We start from the raw sequence: 20,137 nt of genomic DNA, 5'->3' as shown, positions 1-20,137 counted from the left end.
GTTATATGTACCTTGTAGGAATCTATTTATTTATTTATTATATTTTTTTGCTGATCTCACAACTTTTTTTTTTAACCCCTCCAACAGGAATCATTAACCAATGGCAACAGGAATCCAAGGATAAAGTGATCTCCCTATTGTTAACCCATCTGCCTTTACTGAAACCGGGAAACATTGAAGCAAAAGTAGAATACATGAAACTGTTGCCTAAAATCCTGGCTCATTCGATTGAACACAACCAACACATAGAAGAGAGCAGGCAGCTTTTGTCCTATGCTTTGATTCATCCTGCCACTTCTCTGGAAGACAGGAGTGCTCTGGCCATGTGGCTCAATCACTTAGAGGATCGCACATCAGGTAGTTTTGGCAGCCAAAACAGAGGTCGGTCCGATTCTGTGGATTATGGACAGACACATTACTATCACCAAAGACAGAACTCTGACGACAAGTTGAACGGGTGGCAGAACTCTCGAGATTCTGGGATATGTGTCAGTGCTTCCAGCTGGCAGGACAAAAACCTGGGGTGTGAGAACGGCCATTTGCCCCTCTACTCCTCCTCTTCTGTTCCCACTACGATCAATACTATCGGAACTAATACAAGCACAAGTAAGTACCATAAACGTAAACCACTGCCGAGAGCCGTTTCTGGCTAGTTTCTGTGGCATGTCGGCCCCACAACTGTTTCCTTGCAGCACTTATCGTATTAGAAGAGGGGCCAGTTTTAGCTTGGCCCTGGAAAAACCCTTCTTTGTACTTGATTGCCCAGAATAGTCATTTTGCTGTTTTGCATAGTGTAGGATTTTAAACACGAAGCTACTTGGAACAAAGATTGACCAGCTAAGCAGTTATAAGAACAAAAACATCCGTTGTTGAAGGCCGCCACTTTCCTTTCATGCTATTAACCCCAATTTTGGGTAACATTTTCAGAAGTGCCTAAGTGGTTTAGAAGCCTAAGTTCCATTTTCAAAAGTGACTTAGGCGCTTAGACATCTAAGTCTCATTGGAAGTAATGGAACAAGACTCCCAAATACGTAAGTTATTTTTGAAAATGGGACATGGCTCCTAATTCAGATGAGCACTTTATAAAACATTAGCTTTTATCTTTATTAGGCGGAGATGTGACTTTTATTGGTAACTGTGGATCTTAGCTGTGCAGTCTTCAGTGTTCTTTATTTCTAATGACGCAAAATTCTGGAGTCTTTCCCTATGCAAAGCTCTGACAGACTTCAGAGGGACCTACACAGGCTGCGGTACTGCAGGTCTGGGCCCCAGAATTGGATAGTACAGATAAGCCAGGGCATTGTGACTGGCATTTTTAAACAGAGATTTATGTAGCTTTTGTGTAGAGACTCATTATGGCTCTTCCCCCTTCCCCCAAACTTTTGTGCCTGCTTACATCTTGGGTGGAGAACAAATGTAGCATCTTCACAGTATGATTGGAGCCTGTTCTATTGACTGGCGCTTGCTCTTTGTGTCGAAAGATGTTACGAGGGCTGGCCTTTTACCCTGATGAAGGGCAATCTGTACCCAGAGAAAAAAAGAAAAGGAGTACTTGTGGCACCTTAGAGACCAACAAATTTATTTGAACCAAAGCTTTCGTGAGCTACAGCTCACTTCATCCGATGCATTCGGTGGAAAATACAGTGGGGAGATTTGTATACACACACAGAGAACATGAAACAATGGGTTTTATCATACACACTGTAAGGAGAGTGATCACTTAAGATGAGCTATTACCAGGAGGAAGGAGTGGGGGAAGGAGGAAAACCTTTTGTGGTGATAATCAAGGTGGGCCATTTCCAGCAGTTAACAAGAACATCTGAGGAACTGTGGGGGGTGGGGTGGGGGGAGAAATAACATGGGGAAATAGTTTTACTTTATGTAATGCCCATCCACTCCCAGTCTCTATTCAAGCCTAAGTTAATTGTATCCAGTTTGCAAATTAATTTCAATTCAGCAGTCTCTCGTTGGAGTCTGTTTTTGAAGTTTTTTTTGTTGAAGGATAGCCACTCTCAGATCTGTAATCGTGTGACTGGAGAGACTGAAGTGTTCTCCGACTGGTTTTTGAATGTTATAATTCTTGACGTCTGATTTGTGTCCATTTATTCTTTTACGTAGAGACTGCTGGAAATGGCCCACTTGATTATCACCACAAAAGGTTTTCCTCCTCTCCCCCCTCCTTCCTGCTGGTAATAGCTCATCTTAAGTGATCACTCTCCTTACAGTGTGTATGATAAAACCCATTGTTTCATGTTCTCTGTGTGTGTATATAAATCTCCCCACTGTGTTTTCCACTGAATACATCGGATGAGGTGAGCTGTAGCTCACGAAAGCTTATGCTCAAATAAATTTGTTAGTCTCTAAGATGCCACAAGTACTCCTTTTCTTTTTTGCGAATACAGACTAACACGGCTGCTACTTTGAAACCAGTACCCAGAGAGCTTCCTTAAGATACATTACGAGGAATTGTTGTCTCTTCATATAGTGGATACCAGGATTTTACAAAGACAGTCCAGATTTTTTTTTTCAGAACCAGGTTTCTGTCTCAGTTTTAATGGGATCAGCAAATCAGACACTTGCCCTCCCCTCCCTGCCTTCTGCTATACCTTTTCCTTGCTCCCCTGCCTAACTTCAACCTTAACGATCTCCCGCTTACAGTGCTCTTGCTTTCTAGCACTGACGGACACTTCCGTCTCCACCTCCCATGCCTCAAAATGATCCTAGGGTCCAACTGGGTGCTGTTCTTCATATTAAGGGCCCTGTTTTCTATTGCTACATGAGCACAAGTGCCTATATTGTTAATGGAGAAGCTGACATCCTTCCCTATACACCCCTGCTCCCATAATAGGAAGCTTCAACTCATCTTCCCCCTCCCTCATCCTTGTCCCCTCATGGCAGACACCTTTAACCCATCCGTCTACATATGCCCTTGGACAAGTCCACCCTCTCTCACCCTCTAGTTGCACAAATATCTCACGCACAAATATCTCACACACAAATCTCCAGGCCTTCGCTGGGGAGCAGATTTAGAAAGTGCTCCTGGTCATTCCTTTTGATGATTCTGAACACACTAATTGTACAGAATGTAGAGATCTCTTTCTGGAGGGAAAGCTGCTTGCAGAAAAGAAACTTAACTTGTCTGTCAACTTGTGGAAATTCACAATGAAAAGTTCTGAGACCATTAGAATGGTTATTAAAGACTTTGTGGTCTCTGTGGATAGAAAATCCATGCTTGAACAATAAGAGTATAGCAGTAGGTATATGCCACCAAGCACCTGACCAGGATGATGATGGTGATTGTGAAATGCTATGGGAGATTAAGGAGGCTACAAAGGCAGAAAACTCAATAATATTGCGAGATTTCAACTATCTTCATATTGTCACGTCAGGAAGGGATGCAGAGAGAAAATTTCTAGACACATTAAGTAAATGCTTCTTAGAGCACCTTGTCCTGGAATCCACAAGTGGAGAGGCAATTCTTGATATATTTCTAAGCGGAACACAGGATCTGGTCCGAGAGGTGAATATAGCTGAATAGCTTGGTAATAGCAACCACGGTGTAATTAAATTTATCATCCTTGTAGGGGGGAAAATGTCAAAGAAATCCACCACAGTAGCGTTTAACTTCAGAAATGGGAACTATATAAAAATGAAGAAGCTAGTTAGAGAAATTAAAAGGAACAGTCACAATGGTGAAATGCCTACAAACGGCATGGAGATTATTTAAAAACACCATAAAAGAGGCTCAAATTAAATGTATACCTCAATTAAAAAAAAACAGTAAGAGGACCAAAAAAATGCCACCGTGGCTAAACAGCAAAGTAAAAGAGGTGGTTAGAGGCAAAAAGGCATCCTTTCAAAATTGGAAATCAAATCCTAGTGAGGAGAAATGAGAATAAATTCTGGCAAGTTAAGTGTAAAAGTATAACAAGGCAGGCCAAGAAAGAATTTGCAGAGCAACTAGCAAAAGACAAAATAGCTAATAGCAAATTTTTTTAAAGTACATCAAAAGCAGGAAACCTGCCAAACTGGAGCCATTGAACGATCAATGTGCTCAAGGAAGATGAGGCTGTTGCGGAGAAGCTAAATTAATAATTTTCATTGGTCTTCGCTGCAGAGGCTATGTGGGAGATCCTTGCACCCAAGCCAACCTTTTTAGGTGACAGATCTAAGGAACTGTCTCAGATTGAGGTGTCAATAAAGGAAATGTTGGAACTAACTGATCAATTAAACAGTAACAAGTCACCAGGACCAGAGGATATCACCCAAGAGTTCTGAACAAACTCAGATATGAAATTGCAGAACTACTAACTGTGATATGTAACCTGTCGCTTAAATCAGCCTCTGAACCAGATGACTGGAGGGTGGCTAATATAACACCTATTTTTTAAAAAATGCTCCAAAGGCGATCCTACTAACTTCAGAACGAGGCAAATTGGTTGAAACCAATATTAAAGTACAGAATTATCAGACATGTAGATAAACAAAATATGTTGGAGTAGAGTCAATGCGGCTTTTGTAAAAGGAAATCATGCTTCACCAATCTATTAGACTTATTTGAGGGGGCCAACAAGCATGTGGGAAAGGGTGATCCACTGGATATAGTGTAATTGGACTTTCAGAAAGCCTTTGACAAGGTCCCTCACCAATGGCGCTTAAGCAAACTAAGCAGTCACGGGATAAGAGGGAAGATCTTCTCATGGGTCAGTAACTGGGTGAAAGAAAGGCTATTGTTTCTCTCCTTAGCTCTTGTAACTAGGGCCCTCTTTAAGGTGGAATTTCAAATCCCCAGTGATTATGAATTACCGTTACTACATGCATTGTTAAAGTGCCCTTCCCCATGGTGTGTAGGTGCTCCTATGTATATTTGGCTGGTGCATAGAATGCCATGTGGCAGGAACATTGCTCTGTCCTGCTGCACAGATTCTTTGCTGACGGGTCAGACCCCAAGTGCTCCAGGCATGATGTATGTTGAGATTCCTATTTGATTTGCCCCCTTTGCCTCATCTTCAGCTAGTGCAGAAATTAAATGGCTCTTGCTGCAAGCATCTGCTATGCAGAAAATTCTATTAGGTTGTTTCACAGACTAGTCACCCAAGAGGGGATCGTTTTCATTAGGCCCTGGTGGGAGGGTGCATGAGAGGCTGATTGTGAAAATAGCTGTGCGAAGGATCCAGTTGTGTGGCCAGTGCTTCCTAAGTTAATAATGACCACAGCCTGTTTCACTTTTGCCACACAAGCTTCCTAATGGTCCTGAATGTTACTGCAGCCCTTCTCTCAGGTACTGTGTTTTGCATTGGGGCTTATATTGAATGAAGGATTTAACCAGCCATTACAAAATATACGTTCATTACACCTCTGCACTGAACTAGCAAGCACTGGTCACACACCTGTGGTATCCAGGCGTTACACCAAGGCATCTAACCAGTCTCTGGTGATGAAGATGACCCTGTAGGTTTTTAAATGCATGGGAGATTTAAAGGAGAGGGGGTGTCTGCAGTGTGTGGATAGGAAGTGTCTATGTTGACAGGCAGATGTGCATTTTATTCTCTCTTTAGCAAAAGAATGGGGCATAATGCGCCTGTCCCCTGCGGAGGTGCACAAAATGGTGCAAGGGGGAGCTTTTCTCGAGTAGGCACATCCCAGGAGCCAGTCACAGTTTCAGTCCCTGCAGTTTTCTGATCCCAGAGACTGCACCTTGCTAGCTCCCACCAGGGTGCAAGCCACCACAAAGCGTGAGGGAGACTATAGGGTTATCCCTCCCCCTGACTGACCTGCAGGGAGTACCTTTTGCACCTTCTTTAGGTATGGCACAGTGGGCATGCTTTCCTGTATGGGCAAGCTCCATGAAGGATAAGACCTCTGCCCAGGTGGTGCATGCACAGTCTGGCCCAGTGTGTGCAGGTTTTGAATGACGCTAGATGAGATTGCTCTGTAAACTGCAGCATTGCCAGCGCTCGCTATTTGATCATGAATCTCGCAATATTTGGCATTCTTCTTAAAGCCCCAGCTCCCGGAATCTGGTGATCATGGGAGAATCTCAGCTTTCGTTAAATAAAAGAAAATTCCTAGCCTTCCTGGTTGTGCTGGAAAGCTGGCAGACATGACAAGTCCAGCTGGCAGATGTGTGCTTTAAAGGCTCAGAACAAGAAGGCAAATAAAAAGATCCCTAAATTTATTATTATTTTCAAAAATCTTGTGATTTGGGTGGGGAGGGGGCGATTTGTGATTCTTGAATGCTTTGTGTGGTAATGCTGAAATTACAAGAGGTATGTTCACACAGTGCTTTGGTCCCTTATGTTATGGGCTGAAAATGGGTAGGTACAACACAGAGTTTAGTCTCTGGGAGAGGAGGGAGAAGAGCTTGCTGTAGATGCCCTTTCTGAGTAGCTGAAGAGGAACAGAAAGACTGGGGGCACTGATAATCTGGTTTGAAAAGCAGTTGCATTAAACTCTCCTAAGGAATAAGAGACCTCAGACCAGAGTGATGATCGGGACATTTACCTAAGGGAAAACAGACATGAATAAGGCAAAACCAGGTTGGAGGGAAATAGCTTCTGAGAAGATGGCTACAACATTCTGGCTGCAGCAGGTGAATCATTGCAGGTGGAGATACCTAGCAAGAAGTTTTAAGTTCTTCAAATGCTTGCTCATGTCCATTCCATACTAGGTCTCGTCGCTCGCCACATGAACCAGTGCTGGAAACTTTTCCCTCAGCAGTATCCGTAGGGGACAGGCTCTGGCACCCCGTGGAGTGGCACCCATATGGCGCAGTATAAGGAGCGCCACCGGCTCCCCCCACTCTCAGTTCCTTCTTGCTGCCAGTGATGATGCTGGAACATCTGCTCCTTTGGCTAACAGTGTTTCATTTTCTGTTCTTGTGAACTTTGAAAATCTGTAATATAGTTGTATATAGTTAGCAGTTTCTTAGTTACCCTTAGTAGTAGTTCTCAACTTTTCATTAGTCCCATAAGTGACAAGTGCCATATCTGCAAGTCCTTTAAACCTAGGATCAAGAAGGAGCACATTATCCATCTGAAAGCACTCCTAATGGAGTCAGCACTCACTCCAGTAGCGGAGCAGCGGTTCGACTCCACACTGAGCACTGTGGCCTCCATGCGCAGTGCTCCGCCGGCGCCATCCAAGAGCCGGCACCCCTCCCCCTCCACAGCTCCAGGGAAGAAGCCACTAAAGACTGGAAGGGGAAGATCCCCTACACCCCCCCCAAGGGATAGGAGAGGGCTGGGGATGAGCCACGACCAGTGCCGGGAAGTTCAACACCCTCTTTGGGAAGTCAGTCCTCATCTCAAGTCAGGCGGTGCAGCCCATCCCATGCTTTGCCTACAAGCTTGGATAGCTGTGCAGGCCCTAGGCAGCTTCAGGTGCCATTGAAGCCAGAAGCTCTTCAAGTGGCTCAAGAGATCCTGATGATCCTGGTACCGCCCTCACCGGCTCCCGCAGTACCCCAGTCTTGGGGAAAACCCGTGTTGGGACCTGTGTGTGTGTCCCCGCCTCAGCGGTACTGATCCCCATCGAAAGGAACGTCCCACCAGCATTTGCCCACCAGAAGTCATTGCCTCAGAACTGGAGGGCAGACTCAGTGGAGCCCTCTTTGGTCCCCACACCAGGGGCACCTATCGACGGACTCGAGACGTACCTCGCCTGTAGATTGACGCAGACTCTCTGAGGCATGCGCCACCTGGCAAGAACTCTGGGACTGGCCCTGACCATCTCCAAGGGCCTGGTGCCAATCACAGGACCAATTGGACACCAGAGACTGCCAACAGCAGCAGACTCAGGGTCAGGGAGCCAGCCTCGGCAGGACCAGCCCCATAAACGAGCCAAAGGTTACGAGTGCTGCCCGAGCCACCCGCCTCCACCCTCGGTCCAGTTGGGCTTGACCCATAAGCAGGGGGCCAAACGGACGTTTTGAGGGTGTGCCCGAGGCCGGCCTACCAGACTGTTCCCCAGATCCCTCTTTCCCAGTGTTCTCTGACCGCCTTTTCCCTTTCCTCCTGTCGTGGACCACTATAACTTCAGATCTCTGGGTCCTCAGTACAGTGGAACAGGTTATACCCTCCAGTTCCTTTCTACCCCCTCTCCCACCTGCTTTCCCCGTCCCTCTTCAGGGACTCCTTTCACGAGAGTCTCCTCACAGAGGAGGTAAATGGATTACTACAGCTGGGTGTGGTGGAGGAAGTTCCTCTCGAGTACAGGAAAAAGGGGTTCTATTCCCGGTACTTTTTAATCCCAAAGGCCATGAGCAGGCTATGGCCCATCCTGGACCTGCGAGACTTCAACAAGTAACTTCAAAAGCTAAAGTTCCGCATGGTCTCTCTGGCTTCTATTATCCCCTTTCTGGATCCAGGAGACTGGTATGCTGCCCTCGATTTGAAGGACGCATACTTCCACATAGCAATCTTTGGAGGACACAGATGCTTCCTCTGGTTTATGATGGGGCCCCACCACTGCCAGTTTACGGTCCTCCCGTTCGGACTGGCGACAGCACCGAGGGTGTTTACCACGTGCATGTTGGTGGCGGCGGCTTACCTCTACCCATACCTCGACGACTGGCTTGTCAAGGGGGAATCCAAGTCTCCAGTCCGAAGGGATGTTGTGGTGCTTCAAGCCACATGCCGCTCTCTGGGCCTACTGGTGAACGACAAAAAGTCGACATTAGTCCCAGTGCAGAGGATAGAGTTCTTCGGAGCGGTCCTCGATTCTACCTGCGCCAGAGCGTTCCTGCCACTGGAAAGGTTCCACGCGCTGGCGAACCTCATCGCGGAAGTCTCCATGTCCCCTCTGACTACAGCCAGGGTCTGCCTGTACCTGCTGGGCCACATGGCAGCGTGCACTTGCGTGGTCCACTGTGCCAGGCTCTGGATGCGGCCCCTGCAACAATGGCTGGCGACGATCTATTCCCAGTCCCGAGACCCCCTGGAGAAAATCGTTACCATTCCCCAGGCAATACAAACCTCTCTGAGATGGTGGACCAACCTCAGGACAGTCCTAGAAGGGGTTCCATTCGATAACCCTCCTCACTCCATTGAGCTGGTGTCAGACGCCTTGGACCTCGGCTTGGGGGCACATCTCAGCAAACCTTCAGACACAGGGGATGTGGTCCCCCAGATGAGGCACGGTTACCCATAAATGTCGAAGAGCTCCGAGCAGTCCGGCTGGCATGTGGAGTCTTCTTTCCCCACCTGTCGGGGGCAAGGTGGTACAAGTCTTCACGGACAACACAGCCTCAATGTTCTACATCAACAGGCAAGGGGGAGCCCGCTCCTCAGCTCTTTGTCAAGTCTGCGGGACTTCTGCATCAGCCATGAAATCCACCTGGAAGCTTGTCACCTTCTCAGTGTCAGGAATACGCTGGCAGACTAGCTCAGCAGGGACTTCTCCTCTCATCACGAGTGGTCGCTCCATCCAGAGGTAGCCTGCATGATCTTCCAAAGGTGGGGAACTCCCCAAGTGGACCTGTTCCCTACGAGACAGAACAGGAAATGCCACCGGTTTTGTTCTCGACAGGATCTGAGCAAGGAGTTCCTCCCTGATGACTTCTCCTGTCATGGTCATGGAGCCTGATGTGTGCGTTCCTTCCGATTTCTCTCACCAGCAGGGCCCTGGCATAGATCAAGAGAGACCAGGTGCAGGTTATCATGATTACCCCAGCGTGGGCTCGCCAGCATTGGTTCAACACACTCATGAACCTGTCAGTGGCCCCTCCTTGACCCCTGCCCAACCGACCGGACCTGCTGTTGCAGGACCATGATCGGCTCTTACACCCCAACCGCTGGTCCCTCCAGTTCTCGGCGTGGATGCTGCAGGGCTGAACCCAGAGGAGCGGATGCAAGGAGTCCAACAGGCCTTCCTGGAAAGTAGAAAGCCCTCAACTAGACTGACTTATCTGGACAAGTGGATGAGGTTTTCCCTCTGGGCATCCGAATGGGGCATCTCTCCCTCGCGTTCCTCCATACAGGCTGTCCTGGACTACTTGCTCCTTTCTAGGCTCACTGGCCTGCCCTCTGAACCACTGGGGTCCTGCTCCCTTTCCCTTCTGTCATGGAAGGTCACGTTCCTTGTGGCAGTGACATTGTGAGACAGGTCTCAGAAATTAAAGCCTTGATCTCAGAACTGTCGTACGCTGTCTTCTACAAAGATAAAGTTCAGTTGTGGCCCCACCCAGTCTTCCTGCCAAAGATGGTCTCCACTTTCCATATGAATCAGGACATCTTCCTCCTGGTGTTCTGTCCCAAAATGCACAAGACCACTGAGAAGAGGCATCTTCACGCCCTGGACTTCCAGAGGGCCGTGGTTTTTTACTTAGAACGTACCAACCCTTTCCATAAATCAACTCAATTCTTCATTGCTACCGCAGATAGGATGAAGGGTCCTTTCAGAGGATTTTCAATTGGATCACTTCGTGCATAAGGACCTATTACGACCTGGCAGTGATTTCAGGGGCATATTCAGGGGGGTGCCAGAGTCAGTCCCCTTTGGATACTGCTGAGGGGAAAACTTCTGGCACCAGTGCATGTGGAGAGCAAGCACACCACAGTGGAATGGACATGAGCAACGCAGCTCAAAGAACACCAGTTACAGAAAAGGTGACTGTCTTTTCTAAAGTACTTGGCCCTTTTTTCAAAAGAAACCATTAAACGCTTTGATGCAAAGACTTGTCCCTTCTGTTGCGTTTGCATAGAGCCTAGCTCAGATCCTGATCGGGACCTTTAAGTGTTGCCACAAAGCATAGAAATAAACAAGGAGAGAATTATAAATAATTACTCCATTTTCTGAAATGCTGAGACTTTTTTGAAGTCACAGAGAATGCAAAAAAGCATCTAACTCAGCAGGCCACCGCAAGTGATTCAGCAGAAACATCCAAGAGTAGCAGCCGGTTTTGCTGGATGGATCTGACATGGTTGGATTCCTCATAATTGTTCTTCGTCCTGGGATTTTGTTGGGAAGCCCCCGTACTTGTCTCTCTCTCCCCGCTACCCCTTCTTATTCCATTTGTCTTTGATTCCTCCTCCTAGTTCATCTCACCACTGCTGTGGCTTGCTGTACTTTACTTCTTCTTTACATCAACGCTCCCTCACATAATTTCCCTGCACAAACACCCCTCTCCGAGGCGAGCTACTTCCTGGCACGTTACAATGACCTCTTTTTGCATTGCCAGAGCCCTCACGCCTGCCATCAAACTGCTCTGATTCCACTGAAAGATTTATAGAGCCTGTATTCATGGAATCTTTCCACCAAGTTTAATGCCGGGGGCAAGTGTACACATTTATGAAGCCGAGTGGGTTTGCAATGTATCTAAATGTTCCCTCAGCCCAGCCCCAACCTTTAATGTTACGCTGTAACTTTGATAAACATTTGCAGTAATGGCTGCAGTGGTTCACTAATATCCTGTGAAACACTGAGCTCTAGCTATGGCCCTGTGTTTTTTTCCAATGTATTTATATAACCACATGTTCCTTTGAGGGAAGCATGTCAAATTCTGTGCAGAGAACCATTGGAGGGGCAGTGGCAGCCAGTCACTTTCCCCCAGAACATTGCACTGGATCACACATGAGAATCGCAGTGTTATAAGGTGCTGACATTCAAGCCAATTTGAGGTGGCAAAGCCTGCTGATGTTTTTTGATGGCAACATGTTCTGACGATCTGCAGGCACAGCTGGAGACAACCCAATTGTACTTCATACGCTCGTCCATAACCTTCCTTAACACAATATTTGCTTGGACATGAAGCAGAGTAAGTCCACAAACAGATGCTAAAAAATAAACACGACTAGTCAGCCTTTGTCCCAGCCCCTCGATTCAATCAATATGCCCATTAATCTTCAATTCCAAAGCAAATCCCTCAAATACTTAGTGTTCGTTTAGTTTTTAAAAAAAAGTTCCCGTTTTATCCATAATAGCTTCTGTCCAGCCGGTGGTCTAAACAGTGCGTTCCAGGGCACAGATTTCAGCATGCCGTCTCTACAAAGGTTAGGCTTGTTTCTGATGTCAAATCTGGTCAAAGTCTTTCTCAGAGGAGTGGTGATCTCGCTCTAGGGACACTTTTTCTGGTTACAGGACATATTGTTATTATACGCTATTATGTTTCAGGTTTTAAATACAATAAATTGATGTCCATTAAAGAATCCCCTTTGTGAGATGTACCAATATTGTTTACTTCCCATGATTCAATCTGGACTCAGAGTGACACACTGAGATCAGATTCTGCCCTGTCGAGTGGCTCAGCAGGCATATCAATGGCTTTGGAACATCTTCCTCTATTGCTAGTTTGCACTTCTGTTGCTGTCTTATGTGATCACAGAGTTGAGAAAATGGCCAGCGAAGGGTATCACATATATTATTTATAGGTACAATAACTATGGGCAAAATTCTGTTCTCCATTCCAACAAGTGTAAATCTAGATTAACTGTATTTAATGGAGTTACTCTAGGTTTGCACTAAAGTAAATGATATGAGAATCCAACCCAATGTTAACAGCCGGTCACAACCGTCTGATAGTGGTCAATCCATACTGTTTGTGGGAAGGGTAGTAAGTGACGTAGTTTTTCCTCTGTACTTAATTTACAGTGTCCCATTAATAGATGTATCTGTTTCTATGGCTGGAGAACACAAGTGGACATTAGACAAAACTTCCAGTAGGCCCCAGGGAAGGAAGAAACAAAGGGCCCTTGACTGCAGATAGAACGTTGGGATCTCTTTATAGATTTGCTATAGTCACTGTTGTTTCAGGCTCCCAGACTGTTCGGATTCCCTACTGTCCTCAGAATGCGTCAGGATGCCAAGCAGAAAACCCACCCCTTTTAAAAAGCGACTGAAAAATTATGAAGTCCATATTTAATCAGGAAAGACTCGCATTGACTTTGGCAAGAGGGTCTTCTGGGTAAAGACTGAATAAACTTTAATGAAGAACATTAAGATCTGGCCTGGGGATTGAATAGCAATTTTAGGGAAGAGTGATGCTCAAAAGAGAGATTGAAGACTCAGAGGAAGAGAGAGCAAAGGATAAGGAAGGGCAGTCCATATGGGGCTCTTAAAGGTACAGTAGTTCAAGGCACTGCTATGTTCTCAGGATCATTGACATCATCAGTTTTGTGTCCTAACACAATACGACAGTGATGATGTCTGATTATTCTGCTCAGCAGTCCAAGAATGAAGATCATGAGCTGGACTCTTCTCAGCTACACCAGTGCACACCCACCAGGTCTGATTGTGATCTCATGCTGGTGTAAATGGGAAGCAGAATCTGGCTCATTAACTTCAATGGAGTTACTCCAGATTGACCCCAGCGTAGCTGAGAGCAGAATCTAGCTCTTTGTTTTCTCACAGTGCCCCAGTTTCCTTACAAGACGATAAAGAGTCTGTTGTTTTTAAAATTTCAATTACTGCATGTCGAATGCCAGACCATGGAAGACATTTAGGCCTTGTCTTAGACTTCAGTTCTTACCTGAGCTTGCAAGTTAACCAATTAATGATATGTTTGACTCTAAGCATGCTTTCTGTCTGCACACAACATGTTAATTCTTGGTTAGTAAACATGGCACCTTGACATGTCATTCCTACAGGGCTAGTACATGGTTGACTTTCTGTATCCAGATCACAATGTTGTTGTTTTGCAGTGTAGACAGGAGTGTACCCTTTCCCCTTACAACGTCTCTGTAACTGGTTTGATTAATTCTCCTTCCTCCTAGCTCTCTGTGCGATAAAACACCCCAGAGCACATTGACCCATGTGTGGCTGATGCCATTCTGTGTGCATGTCCTCCCTAACCCAAACTGAGGCATTATGGGGTAGATGCCCGGTTTTTCCCAGAATGCACAGGTTCACATGCAGGCAGGATGATTGATGTGGGTTGCAAACTCATTTGACACATGGTTGCATTATGGGAAAAAATGACAGTATAGACCCAGCCATGGTTGTTGCAGCTGAGTCAGAGGATAATTACAAAATGACCTGGTTACAAAATCACGGCTGCATTTGCAGTGTAAATGGAGCTTTAAAAAAAATCCCAACATGAAACAATGAAAACTAAAGATCCTTTTTGCGTAAAGCAAAGGGGCAGTTGTGAAGAACTGCCTTTTCTCAATGCGATTCTTACTGTGCCAACATTCACAAAGACGAACTGTCTGTAATTTGCCCTCTCTGTTCTTGTACCTACACAAACACAATTCCTTTTAAAGTTATTAATGCATCGTTAAATATTCTGCTGTGCAGCTGGCAATGGAATGAGCAGAGTCTTTTAAAAACTCAATTTAATAAAACCAGTACAAATCTTTGGCTCCTCTCTCAAGATGTATGACAGAGAGGTAAGAAATGAAAGTTCCAGACCAATAGTTTATTACATTCAGGCACACACTTTTTTTGCCTATGTAATTGGTTCCACCTGAAAATGATCTTGCTGCATACGAGTTTTCATTTGTCAACTGGAAATACAATACAGTTTAACTCCATATTTACTGTTAAGAAGCAAAATTACTCTACACCCTTTGCCTTCAGGAGAAAGGATGATTAACACCCTAGACTGACACTGAAGGGATAGGAGTTCTGTTCCCACCTCTGCCAGACACTTCCTGTCGCTCAGTGCCCTACTCCCAATATATAACATAGGAATAATATCGCCTTCTTTGTCTTTTTAGGGTGAGGTTTTCACAAGTGCTTATTGCTGGCCTCACTTTGCTCATACTGAGGTCAGTGTTAAAATCCCAGTGGGTTGTAAGCTCGGAGGGACTGTCTCACTTTCATAGAATCATAAAATATCAGGGTTGGAAGGGACCTCAGGAGATCATGTAGTCCAACCCCCTGCTCAAAGCAGGACCAATCCCCAACTAAATCATCCCAGCCAGGGCTTTGTCAAGCCTGACCTTAAAAACCTCTAAAGAAAGAGATTCCACCACCTCCCTAGGTAACCCATTCCAGTGCTTCACCACCCTTCTAGTGAAAATGTTTTTCCTAAAATCCAACCTAAACCTTCCCCGCTGCAACTTGAGACCATTACTCCTTGCTTTGTCACCTGGTACCATTAGAACTGTCTAGATCCATCCTCTTTGGAACCCCTTTCAGGTAGTTGAAAGCAGCTATCAAATCCCTCCTCATTCTTCTCTTCTGCAGACTAAATAATCTCAATTCCCTCAGCCTCTCCTCATAAGTCATGTGCTCCAGCCCCCTAATCATTTTTGTTGCCCTCCACTGAACTCTTTCCAATTTTTCCTCATCCTTCTTGTAGTGTGGGGCCCAAAACTGGATGCAGTACTCCAGATGAGGCCTCACCAATGCCGAATAGAGGGGAATGATCGGGTCCCTCGATCTGCTGGCAATGTCCCTACTTATACAACCCAAAATGCTGTTAGCCTTCTTGGCAACAAGGGCACACTGTTGACTTATATCCAGCTTCTTGTCCACTGTAACCTCTAGGTCCTTTTCTGCAGAACTGCTGCCTAGCCACTCGGTCCCTAGTCTGTAGCAGTGCATGGGATTCTTCCATCCTAAGTGCAAGACTCTGCACTTGTCCTTGTTTAATCTCATCAGATTTCTTTTGGTCCAATCCTCTAAATTTGTCTAGATCTCTCTGTATCCTATCCCTACCCTCCAGCATATCTACCACACCTCCCAGTTTAGTGTCATCTGCAAACTTGGTGAGGGTGCAATCCATGCCATCTTCCAGATCATTAATGAAGATATTGAACAAAACTGGCCCCAGGACCGACCCTTAGGGCACTCTGCTTGATACCAGCTGCCAACTAGACATGGAGCCATTGATCACTACCCATTGAGCCCGACAATCTAGCCAGCTTTCTATCCACCTTATAGTCCATTCATCCAGCCAATACTTCTTTAACTTGCTGGCAAAAATACTGTGGGAGACTGTATCACAAGCTTTGCTAAAGCCAAGGAATAACAGGTCTACTGCTTTCCCCTCATCCACAGAGCCAGTTATCTCATAATATACTTTGTATATGTACAGCCCTTAGCCCCTAGATGTTACTGTAATGAGAATAATAATTTACTCACAAATGCTCTAATTAAACTAAGGGTCTGCCAGCCTCACCCACAATGAGTAGTACCTGGCCATGGAAGAAGTCCCCTTGGTTTATTAAGGAGGGCATAAATATGAGGATAAAATCAAAAAAAGACTCTTTCATGCAACAAGGCTGAGAAATCAAACTCAGTTAAACTCAACTCAATAAATTCCTAAAGATGTGACCTTTCCTACAGTGTTAACTTGGCACACCACACATCCTATAATATTAAATGAGCAACATTCATAATATAAACAATAATACATCCAAGTTTATATTGGCATCACCAGAGGGGCTCAGGGGAGTCCACTGCATCCCCTCCCCCCCCCCCGGCCCTCAGATCAGTTCTGTTTAGGGTGGATTGACTTAAAACAAAGTGATTTAAATCACCGATTAAAACCAGCAAGCCAGAAATCTCAATGTAAATAGTCAATTCTAATCATGTTTTGCATTTGTTGTACTTTTTTTTAGTTATTTTCCTAAAGAAAAGTTGGTCTGATTGGTTGGTAACCATTAAAATGTGTTGAATTGCAACTAAACATAGCCTTAACACTAAATTTCGTGCTGCTTTTTGCTAATCCAGGAACATACATTATGTCCTATATACATTTATTTAATCAATTATGTATCTTAACTTTTTACTAGATTATGATTAATTTTCTGCTTGTGATTTGTGTGTCAAGTTCTATTTGAATGGAAATTTAAATTCAATTAAAATTCACAAAACCAGCATGTTTAAAAAATTATTTGATAAAACTACTTTAAATGTGCTGGATACATAAGAAAAAAGTTCGTCAAAACATGCTGTGCTTTTAAAACTAAGTGATTTATTAAACAAAGGCAGCATTATCTGTAATTAGTGAATTGAACGGATTGCTTCTAGTCACTGCGTCCTTCAAGATTTTAGGGTAGTAGATCTCATCCCCTCACACTTAGTTTTCATTCACAGGTTGAAAGAGGAAAACAAGCTTTCAAGGTTTTTAAACTTCCAGTTGATTTCATAACTTTGAATGAACTAGTCACTGAACTGATCTAGTTGAATAAACTGTAGTAAAGAAAATATTCTCTCTGCACCTCCAGCAGAGGCTACTGCTGTCAAAAGCTGGTTTAGCACTTCAACAAACTCAGGTTCCAATTGCTTAGCCAGTGACTTCCACCATTTTCTTTAAAAGTTAGGGTAAACTGGGGTTCCATGGTTTGAGTTGTATGAAAATATCATTCTGGGCAGGGCAAGAGATCAAGTGAAAGTGGGGTATATGTTTGCTACGGAGGAAAGAAGGGATTATGGAGTAAACAAAACATATTCCCTAGAGGGATGCTGCAGTTGTTTACATTTCTGTGTGGCTGTAACAGACTGGTTCTTGCACTACTTCCTCTGGGGATCTGCAACTCGGGCCTCAAGCTTTGGTGACTGCAACCCTTTGATGACCGGTGACAGGTGGCAGAAGAAGTGGCAAGGTAATTGCCAGGAGTTTGGACAGATTACTTCAGAAGAGAGGGATTGTTATTATTTCAGTCACTTTCCCAACTGGCGTGGGGAGAATAGACTGGAAAAGCACAGGATAGGCAAAGTGCTAGGTAGTTATTTATTATCAGTTACACTAGGCCAGAAGTGCTAAGATATTTAGGCTCCTAAAGATGCAGAGAGGCCTAGTGGTATTTTCAGAAGTGCCTAAACATGGTAGGTGCCCAACTCCCACATAATTTCATAGCACCTTAGGCTGTCAACTCTTCAGGGCAAGGCCTGTCTCTTTGACTACATTTGTACAGCGTAGCCCAGAGGGGATGGAGCCTCTGGGCACTACCACAATACAGAAATAACAGTAAGAATTAATAATAACAACAATGGGTCAGCCCATTGCATATTGACCCTGTCAAAGTGGGACAAAGTGCCATTTGCCCTCAAATGAGAGGTTGTTAAGCTCATGCTTAAGAAACTGTCTCTTAGCATTGCCACCCAATGGCTCAGTTTTTAACTTCCCTTTTTCCGAAGGGAATAGTGGGGTAACTATGTTGCTTCTGAGTGCTCTGGCTTCTTGACCCCCTGTCAAGCTGGCTTTTGATCTGGGTGTGGCGCAGATATGGTTAGTTTTGTTGATGGATGACCTGCTAGCAATGGAAAGACGTCAGCTATCCACGATAATTCTTTATAGGTCCTCGGCAGCCTTCGGTACCTTTGACCAGGAGGTTTTGATGACTTTTCTGCAGTCCCCAAAAAGCATACACATCAGCATGTTCACACCTGCCCCAAAAGCCTGCTGTTTACAAGGTTCCATAGATTTCTCTTCTGTCACTCCTCAGTGCATACCTGAGGCTACTGGGAAAGGAGGAGAGAATATTTGAGATGCACCTAGATGATGGATTTCTCAGAACTGTGGTGCACTTTCCCAGCTGCTCCAGAAACTAGCAGAAATTTTGGCATGGATGACAGTAAGCTGCAGTGGGACTCATTCCAGATAAGACTGTTGCCCATGCAAATGAAGAGAGATGTCTTCCTGGCTTTTCTCTGCATCCTGGGGGAATTTATAGGTCCCTCTTTGCTCCAAAAGTGCCTTTATCCATCTGCACTAGGTTAGGAAATTGCAGTTATTGCTGATGTTCTCCCCACCAGTCTTATATCTTTGAGCTGTAGATTGGATTATTGCAATGTATTCTGCATGAGTTACCCTTGACTTCTAGTCAGAAGCTAAACTTAGTGCAGAGTTCAGGATCTACTTAATTAATGCAGCTAGCAACAAGGAGCGTATTAAAGCTATCCCTCCTTTGCTTCCAGTTTGCTTGCTGTGCAATATAAAATGGCAATGTTGATCTGTAAAGCCTGATGTTGTTTGAGTCCTGGCTATCTAAGCACTGCCTCATTCCCTCTTCATTACATGACAGTTGAGATCAGATGGGTTGGTTTTGTTGGTCTGGTTTTGCTTTGCCTTAGGCCATGTCTATATGTTCAGCGCTGCGGCAGCGCGTGTGGTGAAGATGCTCTATGCTGATGGGAGAGAGTTCTCCTGTCGGTATAAAAATATCACCACCTTGAGCGGCATAAACTATGTTTGCGGGAGAAGCTCACCTGCTGACATAGCGCTGTGCACACAAACACTTATGTCAGCATAACTTATGTCATTCGGGGGGTGGAATAGTCACATATCTGAGCAACATACATTTTGCTGACATAGGCTGTAGTGTAGACATAGCCTCAGATTTGAATATCTGGGGAATGGTGGCTGGGCATCCTCAATGGAGGGCCCTTGGCTGTGCACGTTCACTTTCCTTGTTGGTTCAATGGAGCCAGAAGGCTTGCTACGAAGCTCATCTGTTCCTTTCCAGGCTTTGGTGTGGGTGAGGAATATGCTCTGTTTATCCTGGGAGGCTGCTTAGAACAGACATCGGTCAGCATTTTATGTTTTATTTTAAGTTCTTTAGACGTACCCAGAGAATGCTGGATGGATGAGACCAATAAACCTACAAATAAATAAAACATCTTTGTCTCCCCCTCCTACTGTGGTAGGAGGTAAGTCTGATTCTGGTTTTGCCTTTCATGGCCTGGCTCAGATTGACCAGTTTAGCTGGTGAGACACCCATGGAATGGCTGACATGCTTAGGGCATTAAGAGGTAGCAGCCTCTTTGATTTCAGAGTAGAGAGACTATGATTATTCCTGGCTGGTGCATGAGGGGTGCTAGGGCTTGTGAACACACACCCGCTCTCTGCATACCTGTGCAGCAGCTGGGCATAATCTGGTCCTCAAAGAGCTACCTTTCTCATTCCCCTAGCATTCCCTCCAACAGCAACCTGCTGGCAATGTCATGAGAACTGTCTTTCCTGTGACGTTTCCAGCACTTCCCAGTTTGTCTGGTCTGAAATCCCCAGGAACTATCCCCCCCATGTCATGTTTTGCTGAAGTGCAAGGCAAGCGAAAGGCATTAAAAATGTACGAATATAAGAGATGGTTGAAAAAAATTCTAATTTCAAAATGTTTTGACCAAAAAGGGTCAAATTTTTTCCATGAAAATTTTCACAAAAAATGATCCTATTTGACTATTTAGCTCTAAAAATTATATAGAAATTTCTATAGATAATATTGTATACAAACCGCTTTTCTGAACATCA

At 45.0% G+C, this 20,137-nt stretch overlaps 1 protein-coding gene across 11 annotated transcripts in view; it reads left to right on the top strand.

Annotated features, from left to right (window-relative positions):
- Positions 1 to 20,137, top strand: part of SAMD4A (sterile alpha motif domain containing 4A) — a 211,581-nt gene that overhangs the window by 122,086 nt on the left and 69,358 nt on the right. For all 11 annotated transcript variants that reach the window (XM_043516463.1, XM_043516461.1, XM_043516466.1 and 8 more), the window contains exon 3: positions 88 to 606. In XM_043516463.1, the coding sequence (XP_043372398.1) occupies positions 88 to 606 (519 nt within the window). The remainder of the gene's footprint in view (positions 1 to 87; positions 607 to 20,137) is intronic.

The sequence above is a fragment of the Dermochelys coriacea genome, chromosome 6 (genome assembly GCF_009764565.3).
Source record: "Dermochelys coriacea isolate rDerCor1 chromosome 6, rDerCor1.pri.v4, whole genome shotgun sequence".
In the NCBI taxonomy this organism is placed as follows: Eukaryota; Metazoa; Chordata; order Testudines; family Dermochelyidae; genus Dermochelys; species Dermochelys coriacea.
The sequence above is the reverse complement of the archived record's forward strand: the minus strand, read 5'-3'. Positions and strand labels throughout refer to the sequence as shown.